We start from the raw sequence: 19926 nt of genomic DNA on the forward strand, positions 1-19926 counted from the left end.
AAGTTGGAAGTTGTTTATCAGGTGATTTGCCTAATTCCTCAAACTCAGTGTTACCCTCAGAGTATGCTGGAAGGATGGAATTTGAATTGATGCTTATGGCAGATCCATGTTCCTCTGTCACATCGGCAAATCAGCAGATCTTTCAGACCTTGGAGACCATATGCTGCTTGTGTTTTTCTCAGCAACGCTGATCAACATCAGACTCGGGGAATTTCCTTGGGATTTTTCTCGATCATCTGTTGATATCGTGCAGGGTCTGACAGGGATACTGGAGACCAAATGGAACTAAGAAACTGATGATATTTATATCTTTATTAAGGGATTATTAGCTGAGAAAGGCTCATGGTACAATGGTAGCGACACCACCTCTGAGGCAGAAGTTCTGTCTGTACTGGTAGTAAGTCTGAAGAAGTTGTTGAGAAATATTAATGGGCGAATACGTAAGATCAACATGTAATCAGTGTTTGTGGAGCGTGAGTAAAAATAAAACTGACTGGAAAATTATTTGCTTGGGCTCTGTCTAACCATAATTTAACATCAACTGCCATTATTACTGAGCAGGGAGGGGTGGGGAATTTCTGGGCATACATGTGAATAGGTTTTCTGACAATCTTCTACTAAAATTACTGCCAACCAGGAGAACATACAAGGAAACTCCAAGTGAGGACATTCCAAATTAACACTAGAGTTGAGAGTTATGTTGTAAAGTTATGATAAATGATTATTAAGGAATAGCATGATTTATATCAAATGATAGAAAATATAAAGTGTGTTACTGAATGGGATAAGATAAAACAATGATTTTAAGAGGCACCATTGAGTTATTTGTTCCTCCATTTATTAATTTGAAGACAGAAGTTGTGTCTTGTGCAAATCAGGAGAACATCATTTAGCCACTTTTGTCATTAAAATTCGTGAATGGAGGAATATATATCCATGATTTTATATCACTAATTTGAAAGTGTACCACTTACAAAGGCTAAGTGAGAGATGGAAACATGCACTTAACATGAAATGTGTCTGCATTCAGCACCACAAAATTCCCGTTACTGATGAGAGGAATAGAGTCAATGGTATTCAAACTGACCACTTCAAATAAGTAACTGAGCCTTGCTTTAAAGCCAGAGGGCATAATAAAGGACTTTTCAACAAGTTTTGGTTTCACATATGTAGGATAACAAAATATGACAGTGTTTTCCAACAATAGTAAGATCCACATTTTTATATTGTATGGCATACACTCGGTCCCTTTTTTCCAAGTAAAGGGCAGGAAAATAACTTTAGAACAGGATGTACTAATTCAAAAAGACTTGGCAGGTGTTTCCTTTTAGTACGTACCTAACGTGCTGCCAGTAGGCTTACATTCGCCTGCCGAATTTGCGACAAAAAAAGACTTTTGAGAAACAACCTTCTGTTTCAAGCATGGGGTAGTCATTAAACCCATGGCATAAAGATTCATCTTTCTCCATAATATCTTCCAGAACCCACTGCGAATGACAAGTGCCACTCAGCAGCTTCTTTTTGTGGTTACATGGCGCTGAGGAAAATATTTTAAAAATGCGGCCACAAGAGGAGAGATTGGGAGCGTAAATGATGACATCAGACGTAGAGTGGGACTTTAAGTCTTACTTCTCTGCAATGTTGCATTTCACTAGTTTGTGTACACACATGTTCCACTGAAGCACTTTGTAAGAACTGAGCAATGTCAACTCTGTCTGCATCAGAAAGACGTGAAAGAGATTACAATATGTCACAAAAAATGCACTGGCAAAAATGTAAGTACAATTTTATTTCCTTTAAATTTCAGAGCAATTTACAATCAGATTTTATTAATGTATATATTTCATACATGCCATATTTAAACTGGTACTGTGATATATGACAAATAAATTAAGAAGTTATGTATCTATTTGATTTTATACAAACTGTGTATGTATATAAAATATATTAAGTAATTAATTGTCTTGTTTATGCAAACACTTTACCATGTTATATATTTTTATTCAAAATTGCATCAGTGACTTGAACATCACTCTGAGATTAGAAATAAATATAAAAGCTTTGTACATTTATTGTCCAATATTAAATTAGACAGTATATTTAAAGTTAAGTGCTTAATGGTATGAAATTAATTTTAAAGAACAGATAGCAACTCTTTGCTGAAATATTTTGTGGAAATTACTATTGGATTCTTTTAATAGGGGCACAAATAAATGGAATTGACATGGGTACTTAATATCCATAGATATTAAGAATTTCTGTTAGAAATTAAAAAGGTGAGAAGAAATATCTGTACATACTGAATCCAGCTAGCAGGTTACTGAGCAGCCTAAAGATCTTAAGATCAAAGTTCAAAGGTTCAAAGATCTTAAGGTCAGGAAAAATCAGGAAGGAATGTCCCTTTATAGCACTCCAGTACTGACGTAGACTTCTACACAAAATTGCAATTTACCTTTCCTTCGCATTCTGGTGACCTGCGTGTTTCTATTATTTGTGAATTGTATTAAAGCAAATATTATTTAAATTCATATTCTACGGAGTTTACAACCCACCAGGTTACAGCCTCATCAGCAAGCCTTGAATTAAATATTAATTTATGGACACCTAGTTGCGTTTGTGTGAGATGACAGAGACAATGATCTTTCCATTTTAATATGGCTAACATTACTAGTAAAATTGCATACAAAGTATTTTTATATGGGTGTGACAAGTTTCTAGAGATTAACATCACCACAGTGATATTTTCCAGGCTTTGAATAGTTAATTGTTTTGAATGGTGGAATAGCACCACCATATCCTGATAGTAATTTTTGTTATATTCTGCATATAATTAATCATACTATGAATAAAGTTTTCTATCTCAACAGTTTTAGGAAGACCATTCATTAACAATGCCATTTACAAAGTGCCCATCCATTTAGTTTCATGTTTGACACAGGCAGAGTTTAAGTTACCACATTACGCATTTGCTTAGTCAGGCTTTGATAAGTTAAGAATTTATGCTGAGTTGGGAGCCATCTGTGATAAAGTCAGCAAAACAGTGTGAAGAATTTCACTATCCTATTTAGGATAGATAGCTGAGGGAAAGGATATTTTTACTTTTAAATAAAATCAAGAAAAAGTGGGCTTGACTTTGAGGAAACCTTTACTTTGAGTGGGTGTCTTATTTTGCTGGGGTGCTCATCAAGTCTTTCAATGATTTCCAATGTGTATGCAAAAGTGTAGAATCTGATTTTCTCTAGTAGGCTGTTTTTCACTTCAAGTAGAAGTTGGTGAAAGAAAAAATGCGATTCCAAACTTCATACATGTTCCTTCAATTAAAGTTTTACCTTATTGATTAACAGCGTTTATTACTGTTCCAGGCATAATCTAAAAAAAAACTAAAAATGTTGAATAATCTTCTTAATGCGTGTTGATTTCTTTCAGCCTTTTGCATAGAGAACCAAATCATCTAGTACTTGAAATAGTTTGCTAGCAAAATAAGCTAAAAACCAACCATCCGGTGAGGTCTTATATCTTTTATTGACTTCTACAGATACCTGTAGACATTAAAAGAAACAGTAAAAATAAATACCATGTTACACAAAAATTGTCCAGTGAAATGTCTACCACTTTTCAATGACGTATTGTTGAACAAATGAACAAAGCCTATATTTATTAGCTCATAGGGTTCCATTGTGTAGTGTTAATGTTATGTTTTTCGCCTTGATTACCAAGATGTACTTAGTGTCAACTCCAGTCTTTAATATGGTGATCAAATGGCATTAGCAGATGTAACGCTGTGGCTTTCCATTCTTCTCTATTTCCAATCTGCCTAACATTATTTTCCAAAGATAGAATGTGCGCATTGGAAAATAAAACATTCAGATAGCAAAACAGGTAGCTATTGATACAGATTTTCATTGTGGGATCTGGGGTACATTAATTTCTAATTCAATTTAATATGAATAGTTTACAAACATTAGATGAATTTGACTTATTACTGGCACTGAAGTGGAAGTTCAAAATTTGAAGTTCAATGTTTAGATACTGCCCTAATCTGCAGGCCCCCAATTATCTGACTGCTGCAAAATATTTGTTCAATTTCAAAAGGAATGACCCAACTTTCAAAATGCTGCTTTACAGAATCTGGTCAAACTACAGGGCTACGTGCATAAGGACTATTGTTAATGTGATCAATTGAATTTACCAATAGGAAAACAAGTTTTACATGAAAAAAGATCACTTTTTATTAAGAAAAAGAAATAGAAACACAAGTAGGCCACTTGGTTCCTTGACTTGCTTCACCACTCTCTTCGATCAGGACTGATTGACATTAAGGCCATGACCCACTTTCCTGCACGCACCTATAACCCTTGACTCCATTGTCAGTCAAATGTATGTCCAACTCCGCCTTGATTTAATTCCTTGTGAGCTTTCTTTTTGACTCCTCTCACATCCTGAAATGGTTCTTCAGAGGAGCATTGGAAGGAGAAAGGGAGTGATTTTCTCTTCAACATCTCCTTCCTCTTTCTAGAGAAGAATATCAGTTCCTCTTGATGCTTTAGCCCAGATCAGAAATTCACCTTTTGAGAAACGGTGACCTCAAATCCACATCATATTAGCACATGACATGTTACAAATCCTATTAGGATCAAGATGCTCTGTCTATATCAGAATCAATATCAACGTAGGCCCATTTCTATGCAGCCAGGATACCCTCACACTGTTGGCCAATAATCTATTCATTGAGATTTTCTCCAACATGTCAAGTAATGGCAGTGAGTAACTTTACTCGAGATAATGTCTCATATTGCTGATGAACTTACTTGTATGATTAAACAACTTCACTGCTCAGTTTGAACAATAACTTTGAGAAGTTTTAGTTCAGAGTCAAAATTCAAATTTGTAGTTTGGAACTTCATCCCTACCGCCCTCGCAACGTACTTAATTCATGCTCTTTCTTTGTCAGGGACACTAGCTTTTAAATTAAGATACCATAGCCTTAATCCCAAAACTGCCCATAAATATTCAGCAAAATAGACCTTGAAAGGGAGCACTTGTTGTCATGTCATAAGTACATATAAGAGTAAAGTGACCACTCTCAGGGCTCTTTAGGCTTTTCTGACACAATCTGTTTATTTGCATGAACACGGTTTGTGTAGAAGTTAGAGCAGCAGGTTGGGAAAACCTTTGACAGTCACCCCAGGGGAAGGGCCAGTGACTTAAGGGCATATTTAATGTAAATACTGAAAATGAAGCACCAAATATTTTTCAAATAATGATGGACAACGTCAAATCACAAGGCAGTAATCCCAGTTCAAGTAACATCATAAACCCTGAAAGCACTGCTCCAATTGTTTATAACCATTAACTGCTAAAGATTGGATCACAAAATTAAAAATATTTACACTTTTTGTGTGGTAGTTAAGTTGTTTAGATCATTTTTGTGGCTTTTTCATTTACTTATTCTGCCATTGGGAAATATCAAGTTGCAATGCCATAGCACCAACAGTCATATGGATTTGATCTTAATTTTTCTATGAATGTTAAATTATAAATCTTTTTTCATCTATAACAAAGTAATTATGTGACCATCTTCAGAGGGAGTAATGCTTCCATGTATGTCAGAATATAATCTACATAAAGACTTAGTTATTAATATTTTAAGTGATAGTGAAACACGTTGTACACTGGCTGGGAAGGTCGTGTTATTAGAATGTTCAAGGAAATACCATGGACCTTCATGCTACAGCAGAAATTGGGAATTACATGTGTACTTCCTCCCTTTTACTTACAAGCCCTGAGCAGATGTGCTGCTCTACCTGTTATCTGGCTCTGAGATAGAACATAGAACATAGAAGAATACAGCGCAGTACAGGCCCTTCGGCCCTCGATGTTGCGCCGATCCAAGCCCACCTAACCTACATTAGCCCACTATCCTCCATATGCCTATCCAATGCCCGCTTAAATGCCCATAATGAGGGAGAGTCAACCACTGCTACTGGCAGGGCATTCCATGAACTCACGACTCGCTGAGTAAAGAATCTACCCCTAACATCTGTCCTATACCTACCCCCCCTTAATTTAAAGCTATGCCCCCTTGTAATAGCTGACTCCATACGTGGAAAAAGATTCTCACTGTCGACCCTATCTAAACCCCTAATCATCTTGTACACCTCTATCAAGTCACCCCTAAACCTTCTTTTCTCCAATGAAAACAACCCCAAGTGCCTCAGCCTTTCCTCATACGATCTTTCTACCATACCAGGCAACATCCTGGTAAACCTCCTCTGCACCCGTTCCAGTGCCTCCACATCCTTCCTATAGTATGGCGACCAAAACTGCACACAATACTCCAGATGCGGCCGCACCAGAGTCTTATACAACTGCAACATGACCTCAGGACTCCAGAACTCAATTCCTCTACCAATAAAAGATGTTGTTGGAACTCAAATGTAAGAAAGATGTTTTACAGTAGTTTATGAATGTCGATGGGCTTGTGAGCTATATCTCAGAAATAGCTAACATACAACAGCTATTAAAGCCTAATTCTAAATTTCCAAACCTGTCTAAGAAATTGGTGATGACAAAATATCTCATAGAATCAGAGCCCTATTCTGATCAGTGCTTGGCTATAGTAACTATTAAATCTTGATCCGTTTTAATGCACCAGCACAACTTAGTCAACCAGACAGTAACTGGATGATTGCACTTTGTGTCTTCTCTTCTGCTATTATAGCACTGTTTATTAGGTGGTATATAGCCCAAAAGTGTAACTGAAGTTCCTCATACTCAGTGAATTCTCTCAATTACTGAAAGAAAATTCAAAATTTTTTATGCTTTAAATTAACTCCTTTTGAGATGTGGGATAGAATCAGAAAGCAGAAAGGGGTCCAATCAGCCTGAAGTGCTTGTGCCAATTTTCAGAACGAGCTGTCAAATTAGTATCTCTACCCCGCTATTTCTCCACAACATTTTCTGTTTTAGGACATTTCCCATCCAGTTCCTTTTGATAGACATTTAGGACTGTGCAAGAATCTATCTATTGGCTGGATTTACATTCAGGCACAACAGGAAAAGGAAAATAAGAGCCCACGTTGACTCAAGTTTGAAACTTCAAAGCAACAATGAACAGAAGTGAAAACTTAAAATTTACAGAGGGCCCTAGATTCTGAGGTGACAGAAAGACTCATGGCCATGTGGGACTCAGTCATAAATGGAAACTGGGTTTATAGGAATTTCAATGCATCAAGATTAGTAATGCATTGGCAGGTTTTTTTTGAGAGGTTCTGTTTTAACCATGAAACCAAAAAGCAGCGAAAGAAAGCTTTTTTTGGAGAATCCCAGGTTTTTTTTATTTTATGTTTGCATTCAAAAAAATCTTTCTGGTGTCCATTGACACTGTCTATAGTTCTTAAAGAAAGCCCCATGTGGAAAATGAAGTCAAGAGAGAGCATGAAGACAAAATACAATTCCATCCAACAGCACAGTGAGAAGCAAATGCAGTTTATTTAGATTAACTGGTAACATGGTTTTAATTATTTTGCCCACATAAGTCTGACTTGCTAAACTGATATAATGTAACAGTGTGCAATTTGAGTTTGGTTTCTTTGCACATTCCAGTGGTCATAATTACGGTTAAACATGCCTGATTCTGCACAATCTTGTCCCCTGGGGAGATCAATTTAAGACACCTGCATTGCTGATGCTTCGTTCTGTTTACTCATCTCTCAGCCCTTCCTCTTTTCATCCAGATCAAGAGCTCATTCTATTATATTGAAGTGGGGGCGGGGTAGTTTTGAGGGAAGTGGCTTTAAAAGCTCAATACACTGATGAAAACAAATGAGGTTTCATATCTGTCAGAGTTTTTGAATTTTAGTTTTGGTAATGTTTCATTTTCTAAAAAACTCAACAAAATTTGCTGTTATGGATCTGCTTAGTTGCAGTGGAAGAATGTTTGTTGCAGATTCAGAAGTTAACTTTTATTTACCCTTCTCTTCATCTGGTATTTAGTCATAGAGCTTGACAGCACCAAAAATGATGCCCTTGGGCCTATCACGTTTGCCCCAGTCAAAACAATGACCTAACCATTCTAAGCCCATTTTCCAGCACTTGGCCTGTAGCCTTGCATGCCTTGACATTGCAAGTGCATATCTAAATACTTCATAAATATTATGAGGGTTTCTGCTTGTACCATGCTCACAGGCAGTGAGTTCCAAATTCCAACACCCTGCGAGCTTTGCAACCCCTGTAAACCTCCTGCTTTAAATCCATGCCTCCTGGTCATTGATCCCTCGACCAAAGGGCAAGTTTTCTCATCTACATTGTTCATGCTCCTCAGGTTTATACATCTTAGTCATGCCCCCCCCTCCCCCCACTTCCATCTCCACTATTCCAAGGAAATCAACCCTTGTCTCCTCTCCTCATGAATAAAAGTCTCCAGCCAAGGCAATACCCTGGTAATTCTCCTCTGCCCCCTCTCCAATGCAATCACACCTCTCCTATAATGTGGATTCCAGCACTGCACACAACACTCTAGTTATGGCCTAACCAACATTTCATACAGTTCAAGCATCCCCTCCCTGTTCTTAAATCTATGCCTCAGCAAATAAAGACAAATATCCCATATGTTTATATAACCGCTTTCTTTCTGTCCCTTTGCTTTAAGGTCTCCTCTGATTCTTGGCACTTCCCGGGGTCTAACTATTTACCATGTACTCCCTTGCCTTGTTTATCCGATCCAAATATATTACCTCACGCTTATCCAAATTAAATCCCATTTACCACTGATCAGCCTTCTGACCAGCCTGTTTATATCTACCTGTAATCTAAGGCTATCCGCCTCACTATTTACCATTCCAACAATTTTTGTAGCTGTCGCAAACTCACTGAATAATCTTCCTACAGTCAAGTCTATATATCATTTATATATAACCACAAACTGCAAGAGCCTCAACATTGATCCCTTGGGACCCCAATCAACACAAGCTTCCAGTCACAAATATCCCCCTTGACCTCTGCTTCCTGCCATTCAGCCAATTCTGGAGGCAATTTGCCAAATTTCCTTGGATCCCACATGCTCTTTCCATCACTATGAGTTTTCTATGTGGAAACGTCCTTATCAAAAGTCTAATAGGATCAAATCTGTTTGTCTGTTGCATAACGTGTTACTGATTTATTTACAAGAAATTTTGGCATATATTTGTGATTTTCCACATTCTAGTCTGGCTCTTGTGAAAGAGGAGGGATGATTTACTGCAAGAGGGGTGCAATAGTTTGTTGTAATTCACACTCTAAGGGTGAAAAAAAATAACTTAACTGCCATGTTAGCATAGAGGCAGTGTAAAAGCTGCTTAAATCGACCATCGGGATTTCTCCTGGCACTGAAACATGACAGAGTGGTACTCCACAGAACAGGCAGATACAATCTGCTAAGTTTGAGAATTAGTCCTGGATCTAAGACACACACCAGTCATAGAGGTTTCTGCTTAAAATCAGATTTAAACCATATCGGATGTGAATCCACCCTAGGGTTTTGTTGTGCCTTACACTGTGATTTTGCAACTCAGGTCAACTATCTTGCCATATTCCTCCGAGCAACAAGGAACACGTACAGAAAGTTCTGCTCTATGAGCTAATGTTAGGTTTATTTTGGTTGTAATTCAACTAAATTTAACACATGGCGGGGGGGGGGGGGGGGGGGGGTGGTAGCGGTGATGTAATGTTCACCTTTTGACTTCGAACCTTCTCAATGAAGTTTGCCAAGAGGTCTTTCTAGATTTTCTGCCAGTGTTCTACTTTGCAGGTTTTCAAAAACCATGTCAAAAACATGCAGGAATCTAAATAAGGTAGATAACTGAGGGTCCTACCTGGTTTTAGAATCTAGTCAACAATCATAATTGGCATTTATACAACATATTTTACTTATAAACATCCCAAAGTAATTCACAACAGCTTTACTAAATAAGAACTGACAGCAAAGGGAATATAAGATCAGGCGACCAAAATCTTGGATACCAATGTAAAATTAACAAATCAGCTTCCAGAAGGGGAGCAAGAGCTTTAAAAACTGAAATGTTTGTGGAAGAATTTCCTAATCTCAAAACCAAGGTACAACTGTCAATGGTCGAAAATCGAAGATGTACGGAAGGATAGAGTTAAAGATGTCAGAGGATAATGGTGCTGGAGGAGGTGCAGATGAGTGGCAAAGCCATGTAAACATGCTTGACAATTATAAAACTTGAGGCGTTTCCAGCCTGGAACCAATGTAGATATGAATAGAACTTGATGCAAGGTAGGTTACAGATAGCAGAACTTTGGATGAGCTCAAACCTACAAATACCACAAAAATGAATGCTAATCAGAAGAGAATTTTGGTTCTTTTCAGAACCAAACTCTGAAGAAGCGTCCTGTTGGAGTTGAAATATTAACTATGTTTCTTTCTCCATAGATGCTGCCAGACATGCTGAGATTTTCCATTTTTTTTATTCTTATTCCAGATTTCCAACATCTGCTGTATTACAATTTTGTCTTTTCATTGCCACTTTTCTTGTTATTGATAGTCAGTCAACCTGCACATTAATCATAAGCTGCAAAAGTTCTGAAGTCCTTTTGTTCTCAATTAACTTTTAGCTACTTAGATTTGTACAACATTCTCAGTTATTAACTGGCAATGGGCACTTTTCTTCATGAGGTTCCTTTTCAAAATTATGAAAAGGAGGAAAAGGAGGTGGTTGAGGAGCAAGGAGCATTAAAATCTGCTGTTGCAAGGAAAACAAACAGAAAAAAAGATTTCATAGGTACCTTTATCCTTCTAGTGTTTTTAAACCCAAAAAATATAATCTACATTTCTCAGAGGACAATGCATAACAAGGTTACAACCCTCAGGGGGATTATTGCACAATTGTGTCATCTCCTACAGCACGTGCATCCAAAGACCAATGTAGCATTTCCCATCGCAATGAAGGTTACAGGTTTTTAGCTTTTAGTTCCTTGCAGGCTGCCTTAGGAAACATCAGCAAATTCATTAAAAGATTGCACCATGCAGGTCATATCTGCTTCCTCTCGACAATGGAAAGTAACAGAAGAGGCCTCTGGGGTTCACAAGACTGTAGACCTACTCAAAATCCAAGGCAACATTGATTCAATTCATGACACAAACTAGTCTCCTTGTCACAATCCTAATGCCTGCATGAATGGTAAATTCGTCACTGTAGCCATGTGCAGTGGGTGTGTGTTAATTGCAGCCCAATACCCATTACAGCTTTTATTTTTTGCCAAAGAATTCCAATTCTCTGACCTTACAATTCTTTGACCTTGTGCAGGGAGTCCAGAATCTGTCAGTTTGGGATCAGGGACTTGCTCATTTTACTGCCCTCTGAATCCCACACTCACTGGCCAAATTACGCTGGCATCAGATTCATTCCCCAAGCACAGATCTCTTCAAACAGACCACTTGGTCCTTAAGCAAAGGTTCTGTTGACTTGCACTGGACAGGTGGTGCCACAAAGATATCCCCTTCATCCCACAAAGAATACCCCACAGGATAGTGGGTTTGTTGTCCACTGTTACGGTTTTACCAGGGGAGGGGCAACACTTTGAGGAGAACCTTCAGCATGTAGAGAAAGGTAGCATTGATGATGTAGATGATGGCAAACTCTTCAACATGTCATTTCAGTGAACGTCAGCTGGAACAATCTCTACTCCTCTGCGTAACCAATTCTGACCACCTCGCAATTCTCCCACTTTCCAATGAACTGCAATACCTGGAAGTGAAAGCACATTTCTATATCTACAGTGTTATGCTCCTCACAAATGCTAGAGAATGATAGAGATCAAAATGACTTAACTTGTTTAACTGAATGTTCCTGCAGAACATGACAAAACAATCTTATAAATTACTAAGAGCTATTTACTGTGGTTGGACATTTCGAATGGTTTCTAGCCACAATCAAAGAATAACTGCTTAAGCACTCAACTTGCATGTTATTAAAGGCACAAGTAGGGAAGGGGAGCATGGCTGGGTTGGTATCCTGGGATGATGAGCCAAAACAAAAACCTTCACCTTGCCTTAGGGTTACTGACCAGCCTGTACTTTATGTTTTTCAATATTATAATTCAAATCGGTCCACTCTTGGGAGAACATGAATAAAAGATGTTTGACAGAGAACTAAAGATGCTGCAAGAAACAAAGACTATACCAAACAAAAAAAAGTAGCATTAATTAGCACATCCATGAGATTTGAAAGAGTTAAGAGTCGTTTGATTGAAGTGCGTAAAGATCCTGAATGGTATTGACAAGGTGGATGCAGAAAGGATATTTCCTCTTGTGACTCAGTCCAGAATTGGTGGACACTGTTTGTTTAGGAACAAAATGAGACAGTTTTCTTTCCTCTGAGGGGTTCTATGAGTTTGGAAGTCTTCCGTCTCACAAGGTGATGGAGGAAAGCTCAGTGAATATTTTAAGGCACAGGTGGGAGAGTTTTGTCAGGAAAGGGAATCAAAAGCTATCATGAAGTTACTTGAAACATAAACAGATCTTAATGAATGATGGAGCAAACACAAGGGTGCAAACAGCCCTCTTGACCCTCTTTTTTTGTCTGTTTGTATGAACCTATACTGTGAAGGGATGGAAGGTCAATTACATATAAGACTTGGAGTAAGTTGAACAATCTATTCTTAATAAAATTGGTTAGATAATATAGATGATATGGAAACTCTGAATCAAATCATGCATAAGTGATATCTGGAATGAAAACAGATGAGGAGAAATTACTGCTCTCAAAGGGTCATGAGTGTATGGAATTCACTATCCCAGAGAACGGTGGGTGCTGGGACATCGAGCCAATTTAAAGAGGAGATACACAGATTTTTAATTGCTTACTTACACCGCAATCACCTATGTTGCAAGCAAGTGGTGTTTAGATATATACAACAGAAAGACTGAAATGGAACAAATTAACTGCACAATGAAATAATATGGGGATTACTGAAAGACATGATCAGCAATGAGAAACCTACGTACTCAGCGCAAATTACTTTTAGTTAGCCCCATCATGTAAATGAGCCCTAATGGGTTTCCATTGTTAACTCAGTATTCTCTTTAATTTCTTCTGTGATACCAATATTACTGATTGAATAGTTGTTTACACCAGGTGCACATCCCATTGACTGATAGCACAGTGACTTTTACTTTTGGACCGGGATTAATAATGTGAAAACATTAGTTTAAAACCTATCACAGCAACTGGGGAATTTAATTTTCAGTTATATAAAAAAATGTCTGGAATGAAAAGTTGGCAAACATCATGGTGAAACTACCAAATTATTGTAAAAATCAAATTAATTCTCAAAATGGTCATATTTGAAGCAAATCAGCCATACTTAACCAGTCTGGGTCCATATGTGATTCCAGACCCACAGTAATGTGGTTGTTTCTGAACATCCTTCTGAAATGATGCAGTAAGCCATTTTGTTGGCAAATCACAGTGGTGCAAGATGTCATCTCATCACCTTCTCAAATAAATTAGAGATAGACAATAAATTCAGATCTTGTCATAATACTTTGATTCTGTCAATAAGTAATAGTAAAAAGAAACTGCTTCTGTTACAATTCTGTCTTGTTATATTCTATTCACTTACTCAATATAAGAAAAGGAAAATAAAACTCTCAGCAAAGACATAGAGCAGGGAAATGCATGCCACACCTTTTACCTATAAGTTAACCACAATGAAATACAGAAATGTCACTCAGTGGGCTAAAAGCATTAGAAAGAGATTGTAATATCGTTTGGTATAAATGAATGTATTGGAATTCTCATTGTCATTGCTCCATGCCTACACACATAAAAACACAAAGCACCTAGAAAGAGCAAACGTGATCAGAGCAAATGACTCACAACAATCGTACACACAATACTATCAGTTGAGGTTGGAAACAGTTACTTTCATTACTTTTGCTACCTGCTTGTCCTTCAGTCGATATGTGACAATTGCCACTGGAGGTGATTGACCATTATTTTCCATTGAACCCATGAATCACAAGAGTATTGATTGTTTCTTGAAAGTGGATAATTCCGATCGTGACCGAACGTGGTGGAATGGATCATTCCGACTGCTAAATTGTGCACACACCTTTTCTTCCGTGAGTCGGCACCTTTGATATTGATCTTCGGGTGCACCACAACGCCAATTCAAGTACTAACCCCGCCTATTTCCTATTTCGTAAGGGGATCCTGTACCATATATGGTTGGTGGTTTATTATTTCTCAGAATCATCTGCACTCATTTCCTATAATCGTCGCTAACAAAGTTCTTTTGCTAGCTTGACTTAAAATAAACAATGAACGTGCTCGGTTAGCAATTAATTTTACAGAAATTTAGCAAACACACTAAAGGGGTTTGAAAACAAGTGTGAATGCGTTAAGAATATTTAGCAATCGGACACCCCTGTTTAACTGAGAAGGCTATTTAAGAGTGTAAATAGCAGATTGCACCAATAGCAATTCTTCCAGATAAGTAAAATTTCTCAAGGTGCTTCTGAAAAGTGCAATCAGAGTTTGAGACTGATTCAAATAAAATGATGTTAGAAGAGGTGACGAAAAACTTGAAATTGTGTGTAAAGGACTGTTTTAAAGTGGCAGTGTAAGGTGGGTGGGGTCTAAGGAGGAAGTTAACAAGTAGTCAGAATTTGGAGGAATGCAGAAATCGAAGAGAGTTGTAGGACCGAAGTTAGTTACAGAGGTAGAAAAGAACAAAAGTCGATGATGGATTTGAATATGAATACCATAAAATTTCAATTAAGGATTTAATGGATTAGATTCCAATATAGTTCAGCAAACGTAAAGGTGATTGATGAATGGGTCTCAGCACACGTTAGAATGCAGCCAGCAGAATTTTGAATGGATTTGGATAACTAAGGTATCTTGTGGATGGACGTTGCTCTGACAACGTAAAGAGTTGACCTCCACTGAGTGTTGGAGATGGTCAGATTCCAAGATCCAGGACTCCATGATGAGGGACACTTGGGGCAACTGTTATCAAGGGAGAGTGGGGAAAGACCACTGTCTGACAGGAGTCTGTTCAGTTGTCAGATTTCCTTGTTCCATCAAAATGTAAATATTTTCTTCCTGCAGGGGTAAGACTACCCTTGTTATTTGCAAGTACACGGTCATTCTGTGGGATGTGAAATTCCAAACCATTTGTGTTTCTTTATCCTCATTGGAAAAATTGTACAGCACAGAATGAGAACTGTTTTGTATGTACTTACAGATAACATGTTTATGTATAAAGTGTTTTTTGCATAGCTGCCTCTGAAGGTTAAAAATAAAAAGGTATAGGTTTGAGCAGTAGATGGGCTGAAGTCCAGCAGAGATAAAATGGAAGTCATCGACTGTGGTGATTGGATGTACAGGAAGTTGGAAGCTTTAGTCAGATGCAAATAATGTGGTTCAACCTGAGTCCATGGCCAACAAGGATGGGGACTATAAGGCTGAATTTGGGACAGTCTCGAAAGCAGGGCTTGCCTTAGATTAGATTAGGTTTGATTAGATTAGATTACTTACAGTGTGGAAACAGGCCCTTCGGCCCAACAAGTCCACACCGACCCGCCGAAGCGCAACCCACCCATTCCCCTACATTTACCCCTTTTACCTAACACTACAGGCAATTGAGCATGGCCAATTCACCTGACCTGCACATCTTTGGACTGTGGGAGGAAACCGGAGCACCCGGAGGAAACCCACGCAGACACGGGGAGAATGTGAGGTGAAGTTAAAAATCACACGACATCAGGTTATAGTCCAACAAGTATATTTGAAAGTACAAGCTTTTGGAGCACTGCTCCTTTGTCAGATAGCTAGTGACATTATTAGATTGGATTCATAATTAGTTATAAAACAAGTTAAAGTATCACAGGATCAAAAATAAAAGGGCACATTTTGAGGAAAAACAATATTGTACCTTATTAGTCAATTCTAGTTGCTTTTCACCAACCATGGCCAACATTATATAAAAATCTGATAGAATCCTAAACCACTTATAGTCAGGAAATGATACTGGGTCATAAAAGGTTAGGTATAGTACTTCTTTGTTTGTGAAAGGAAGTTTTATCGAAGCAAATGGTGTTATTATTTAAACTTTATTCTTCATATTTCAAGCTATCAATGTTGAAGGTTCATGCATTTGATAATTTTGATATTGTTACAATAAATTCTTTAGACAAGTGCCAGTGGCTGGAATACTAATATTATCCAATACGAACACTGTTGGTGTATTTTGGCATGAGTGAATGAAGTTGTGAGTGATCTTGTTTGCATTTGATTCAAATTTCTCCAAGCCTGTTGAATTCCTTTCAGAACTGAATGTTTGTACATTTAAAAGGCCTTCTAATGACTTTAATATCATATAGTTCTTTAAGTTACCAAACTATATTCTAATATTCTAAGCTTTACATGATAGTGGTGACCTTTCGCTTCCTGCTATGAACCTATGCAAGAAGCCGACCATCTACCAACAATTTCCATCTGCAACTTTAATGTAGCAAGATCTCCCAAGCAGCTTCAAAGGGGCAAAGTCAAACAAACTGTTAGATCGAGTCAAAGGTGATATTAGAAAAGCTGACCAAATGCTTGGGCAAACGGAAGGGTTTTAAGCAGCAACTCAAGGGAAAAAGAAAAGGTAAGAGTTGAAGTAGTTGTGAAGAAAGTTACAGAACATGCTATCTGTTGTAGGGAAAAAATATCATCAGGATCAGGATGTGCGTGTTCTATTTTCCAGGTTATCTTCTTGTCAAGCTATGTTGACCAATTTTGCTTTTACATATGGTTTAAATCGAACTTAGAATGATGACGTGCTTCACCAGTGTTCAACACTTATTTGCAAGCTGCGTTACCATGTCACCTCGTTTACAGAGGGGAAACAGCTTCCATTGGTCTTCATGATATATCTTCCATTTCAGATTGCAATTGTTTCCCCTTTGTCTGGGGGTGCTGAATCCTTTTCTTTCTGTTGCTTGTGATGGTCCATTTGTTAATTCAATTAACAATCTTCAGTTTCATAGCCTGTCCCAAATAATTGTGATATCTCAAAAATACATCACCCAAAACCACGCAACCTCCTGGGACGGGGACAAAGCCAAGTAAAAGCATGAGGATAATATGTAAAGATCCCCTCTGCCAATCCACTAAAACCTGAAACTCCTGGATCAACACCCATTGGAAGCAAAATTGGATCAGCTGATTATTCTGGTCCTGATAATTCTAACCTTCTTTGTTCATGAAATTAGATTAGATACCGTCCAGTATGGAATCAGGCCTTTGGCCCAACAAGTGCACACCGACCCTCCGAAGAGCAACCCCCCAGACCTACTCCCCCATCTTATATTTACCCCTGACTAATGCACCTAACAATTTAGCATGACCAATTCACTTAGCTAACACATCTTCGGATTGTGGGAGGAAACCGGAGCACCCGGATGAAATCCACACAGATGCAGTGAGAATGTGCAAACTCCACACAGGCAGTCGCCCAAGGCAGGGATCGAACCCAGGTCCCTGGCGCTGTGAGGCAGCAGTGCTAACCACTGAGCCACCATGCCACCCAATCTAAAATCTAGATGATAGGTGGTCCAGCCAGAGACAGGAGCAGATTCACCTGAAGGAATTCAGCCTATCACCCTCCACCAGTCTTGTCCTGTTCTAAACAATCAGTCTCTTCCAGAGATCCACTATTGTCTCAGAAAGGAACAGCCTTCTGACAGCTAGCTGAGGAATGACCCTAAGTTATGGATCCGTGACCCTTCATCATTTATCTATTTGGTTAAACTATCAACAAGGACATAACTTATTCCCCTCATCATCTAAGGGATGATCTGCTTGGGGTTTCTAAGACTGAATATCTTTAAGGGATAGAATCCTAATTCTCTTAGTCTATTTTACTAAGATGCTTTTGTATAGGAACATTATTCTCTTAGATTTTATTGTCACGTGTACCTGAGTACAGGAGTGAAAAGTGTACAGAGTTGCCACTTTCCGGCACCATCTTAGAATTCAATTGTTAGAATTAAGAACAAGAGTAGAAGTTAAAGGAAAAGAAAACGTCCAGACCACCCTTGCCACCACCATCATGAGTATTGATTTGGCTCAGCATCGCCACCTGTGGTGGACTCATCAACGCTGCAGTGTCACCACCACTGCAACTGCCATGCCGCCGTTGCCAATGCCATGACCTCAAGTCCTGTGCCTCGCCATCACTGGACCTCATCAATGCCACCACCATCTTGGAATCACTCAAATTATCGGAGCCCACAACCTTCCTGAACCAATGCACGAATATATAACCCTTTGAACTAGCACTGTCATCAGAACCGCCAATGATGCTGGTGCCACTGCCACTGGCTCAAGGCCTGTGCTAGGCCCACCAATGTCCAATTTGCCATGTTCCAGCACCATCTCCCGCCGCTGGACCCACACTTACTGCTGCCGCTGTGGCCATCGGCTCCACCATAGCCGAGCTTTCCATGGACAAAAAGGTAAGAGAGAACTGTAGAAAATAGAAAAGTAGAACAAAAAGCAGAAAAACAAAGAAAAAGAGAAATGGATAGGAAACGAACAGAAGCCTGATGCTGACACTCCATCACCGCCATGTTTAAATTGTAGATCCAATTTGTCAAAAATAAATATGAATTATGCTCAGGAGTAGGCATAATTCAACCCCTTGAGGCGGCTCTGGTATTTGATAGGATCATGGCTATTCTAATTCTGCTCTCCTGTAACCTCAAATTGACTTGTAAGCCAAGAATCTATTTAACTCAACATTAAAAATATTCAATGAGCCTGCCTTCACCACTCTCTGGGGAACTGAATTTCACAGGTGCACAACCCTTGAAGGGGAAATAAAAAGCCTCATCTCTTCTTAAATGGGAGATGCTTTATTTTAAAACTGTGTCCCCCAGTTATATTCTCTCTACAAGGGGAAATATCCTGTCAATTGTTGTGTCCCCTCAGCATCTTACATGGTTCATAAAGATGAACTCTTATTATTCTAAACTCCATTTGATACATGCTTTCTAACCTATCTTCATAAGGTAATCTTCCCATTCTAAGAATTAATCAAATGAACTTTCTCTGAACTTTTTTATCATGTAATTATGTCCTTCCCTAAATAAGGGGACCAGAATTAGTCTACAGACTCTTTACAGACTGCTTATATGCTCTTCACAACTTACTTTCCTACCAATTATTGTGTCATCAGCAAATTTAGCAACTGCGTAATTGGTCCATTCATCTAAGTTATTCATATAGATTGTTCAGAGTTGAGGCCTGAAATAACTGTACAGAGGATAGTACCCTGTCGCCAAGTCACTGTTTATTTGCATGCGCTCTGATCAGCCAGCTCAAAGCCAGGTCCTAGACTTAGGAGAACTTCTGAATCTCCTGATTTTTTTTTCTTTTTTTCTCTTTTTTTTTCTTTTTTTGACACTGATCCAACTTCCTCAGAGCCAGCTCTCAGAGTGAACAGAACCTCTGACACTCCTGCTTATATTTTCCCCCCTTTTTCCACTACACTGACAGCGGTAGTGCTTACTTTTCCCCAGCACCCATGTCGTGTGTGTGCAGGTGCTGGACACAGTGAAAAACAACAAGTATGTAAATCTTTATTGATCTTCCACCACCAGGAAGAAAGGAAACACCCGAGTGGCCAGTGACAAGCGATGCCCTTCACATCAAAGGGCAATGCTGTGTGATCAAACAGTGAAGGGGAGGGCAGGGATTAAATCAAAATAGAGTTGGAGAATCCCTGCTTATTTCTTTTTCTTATTATTCAATCTCCACTGCCAGGAAGAAAGTAAAACAACCAGGTGGCCAGTGACAAGTGGTGCCCTTCTTAGAGGGCAATGCTGCATGATCAAACATTGAAGGGGAGAGCAGGGATTAAATCAAAATA

General features: G+C 38.6%; 1 protein-coding gene across 2 annotated transcripts in view; it reads left to right on the forward strand.

Moving 5' to 3' along the window:
- The first annotated feature begins 1520 nt into the window (after positions 1 to 1520).
- The window catches only part of LOC122540627 (NF-kappa-B inhibitor delta-like), a 127673-nt gene continuing 109267 nt past the window's right edge, over positions 1521 to 19926 (forward strand). For both annotated transcript variants that reach the window (XM_087976374.1, XM_043676599.2), the window contains exon 1: positions 1521 to 1775. In XM_087976374.1, coding sequence (XP_087832500.1) covers positions 1703 to 1775 — 73 coding nt within the window. In that variant the 5' untranslated portion in view covers positions 1521 to 1702. The remainder of the gene's footprint in view (positions 1776 to 19926) is intronic.

The sequence above is a fragment of the Chiloscyllium plagiosum genome, unplaced genomic scaffold (genome assembly GCF_037043375.1).
Source record: "Chiloscyllium plagiosum isolate Xiang-an unplaced genomic scaffold, Cpla_swu_hap1 HiC_scaffold_29, whole genome shotgun sequence".
Taxonomy (NCBI): domain Eukaryota; kingdom Metazoa; phylum Chordata; class Chondrichthyes; order Orectolobiformes; family Hemiscylliidae; genus Chiloscyllium; species Chiloscyllium plagiosum.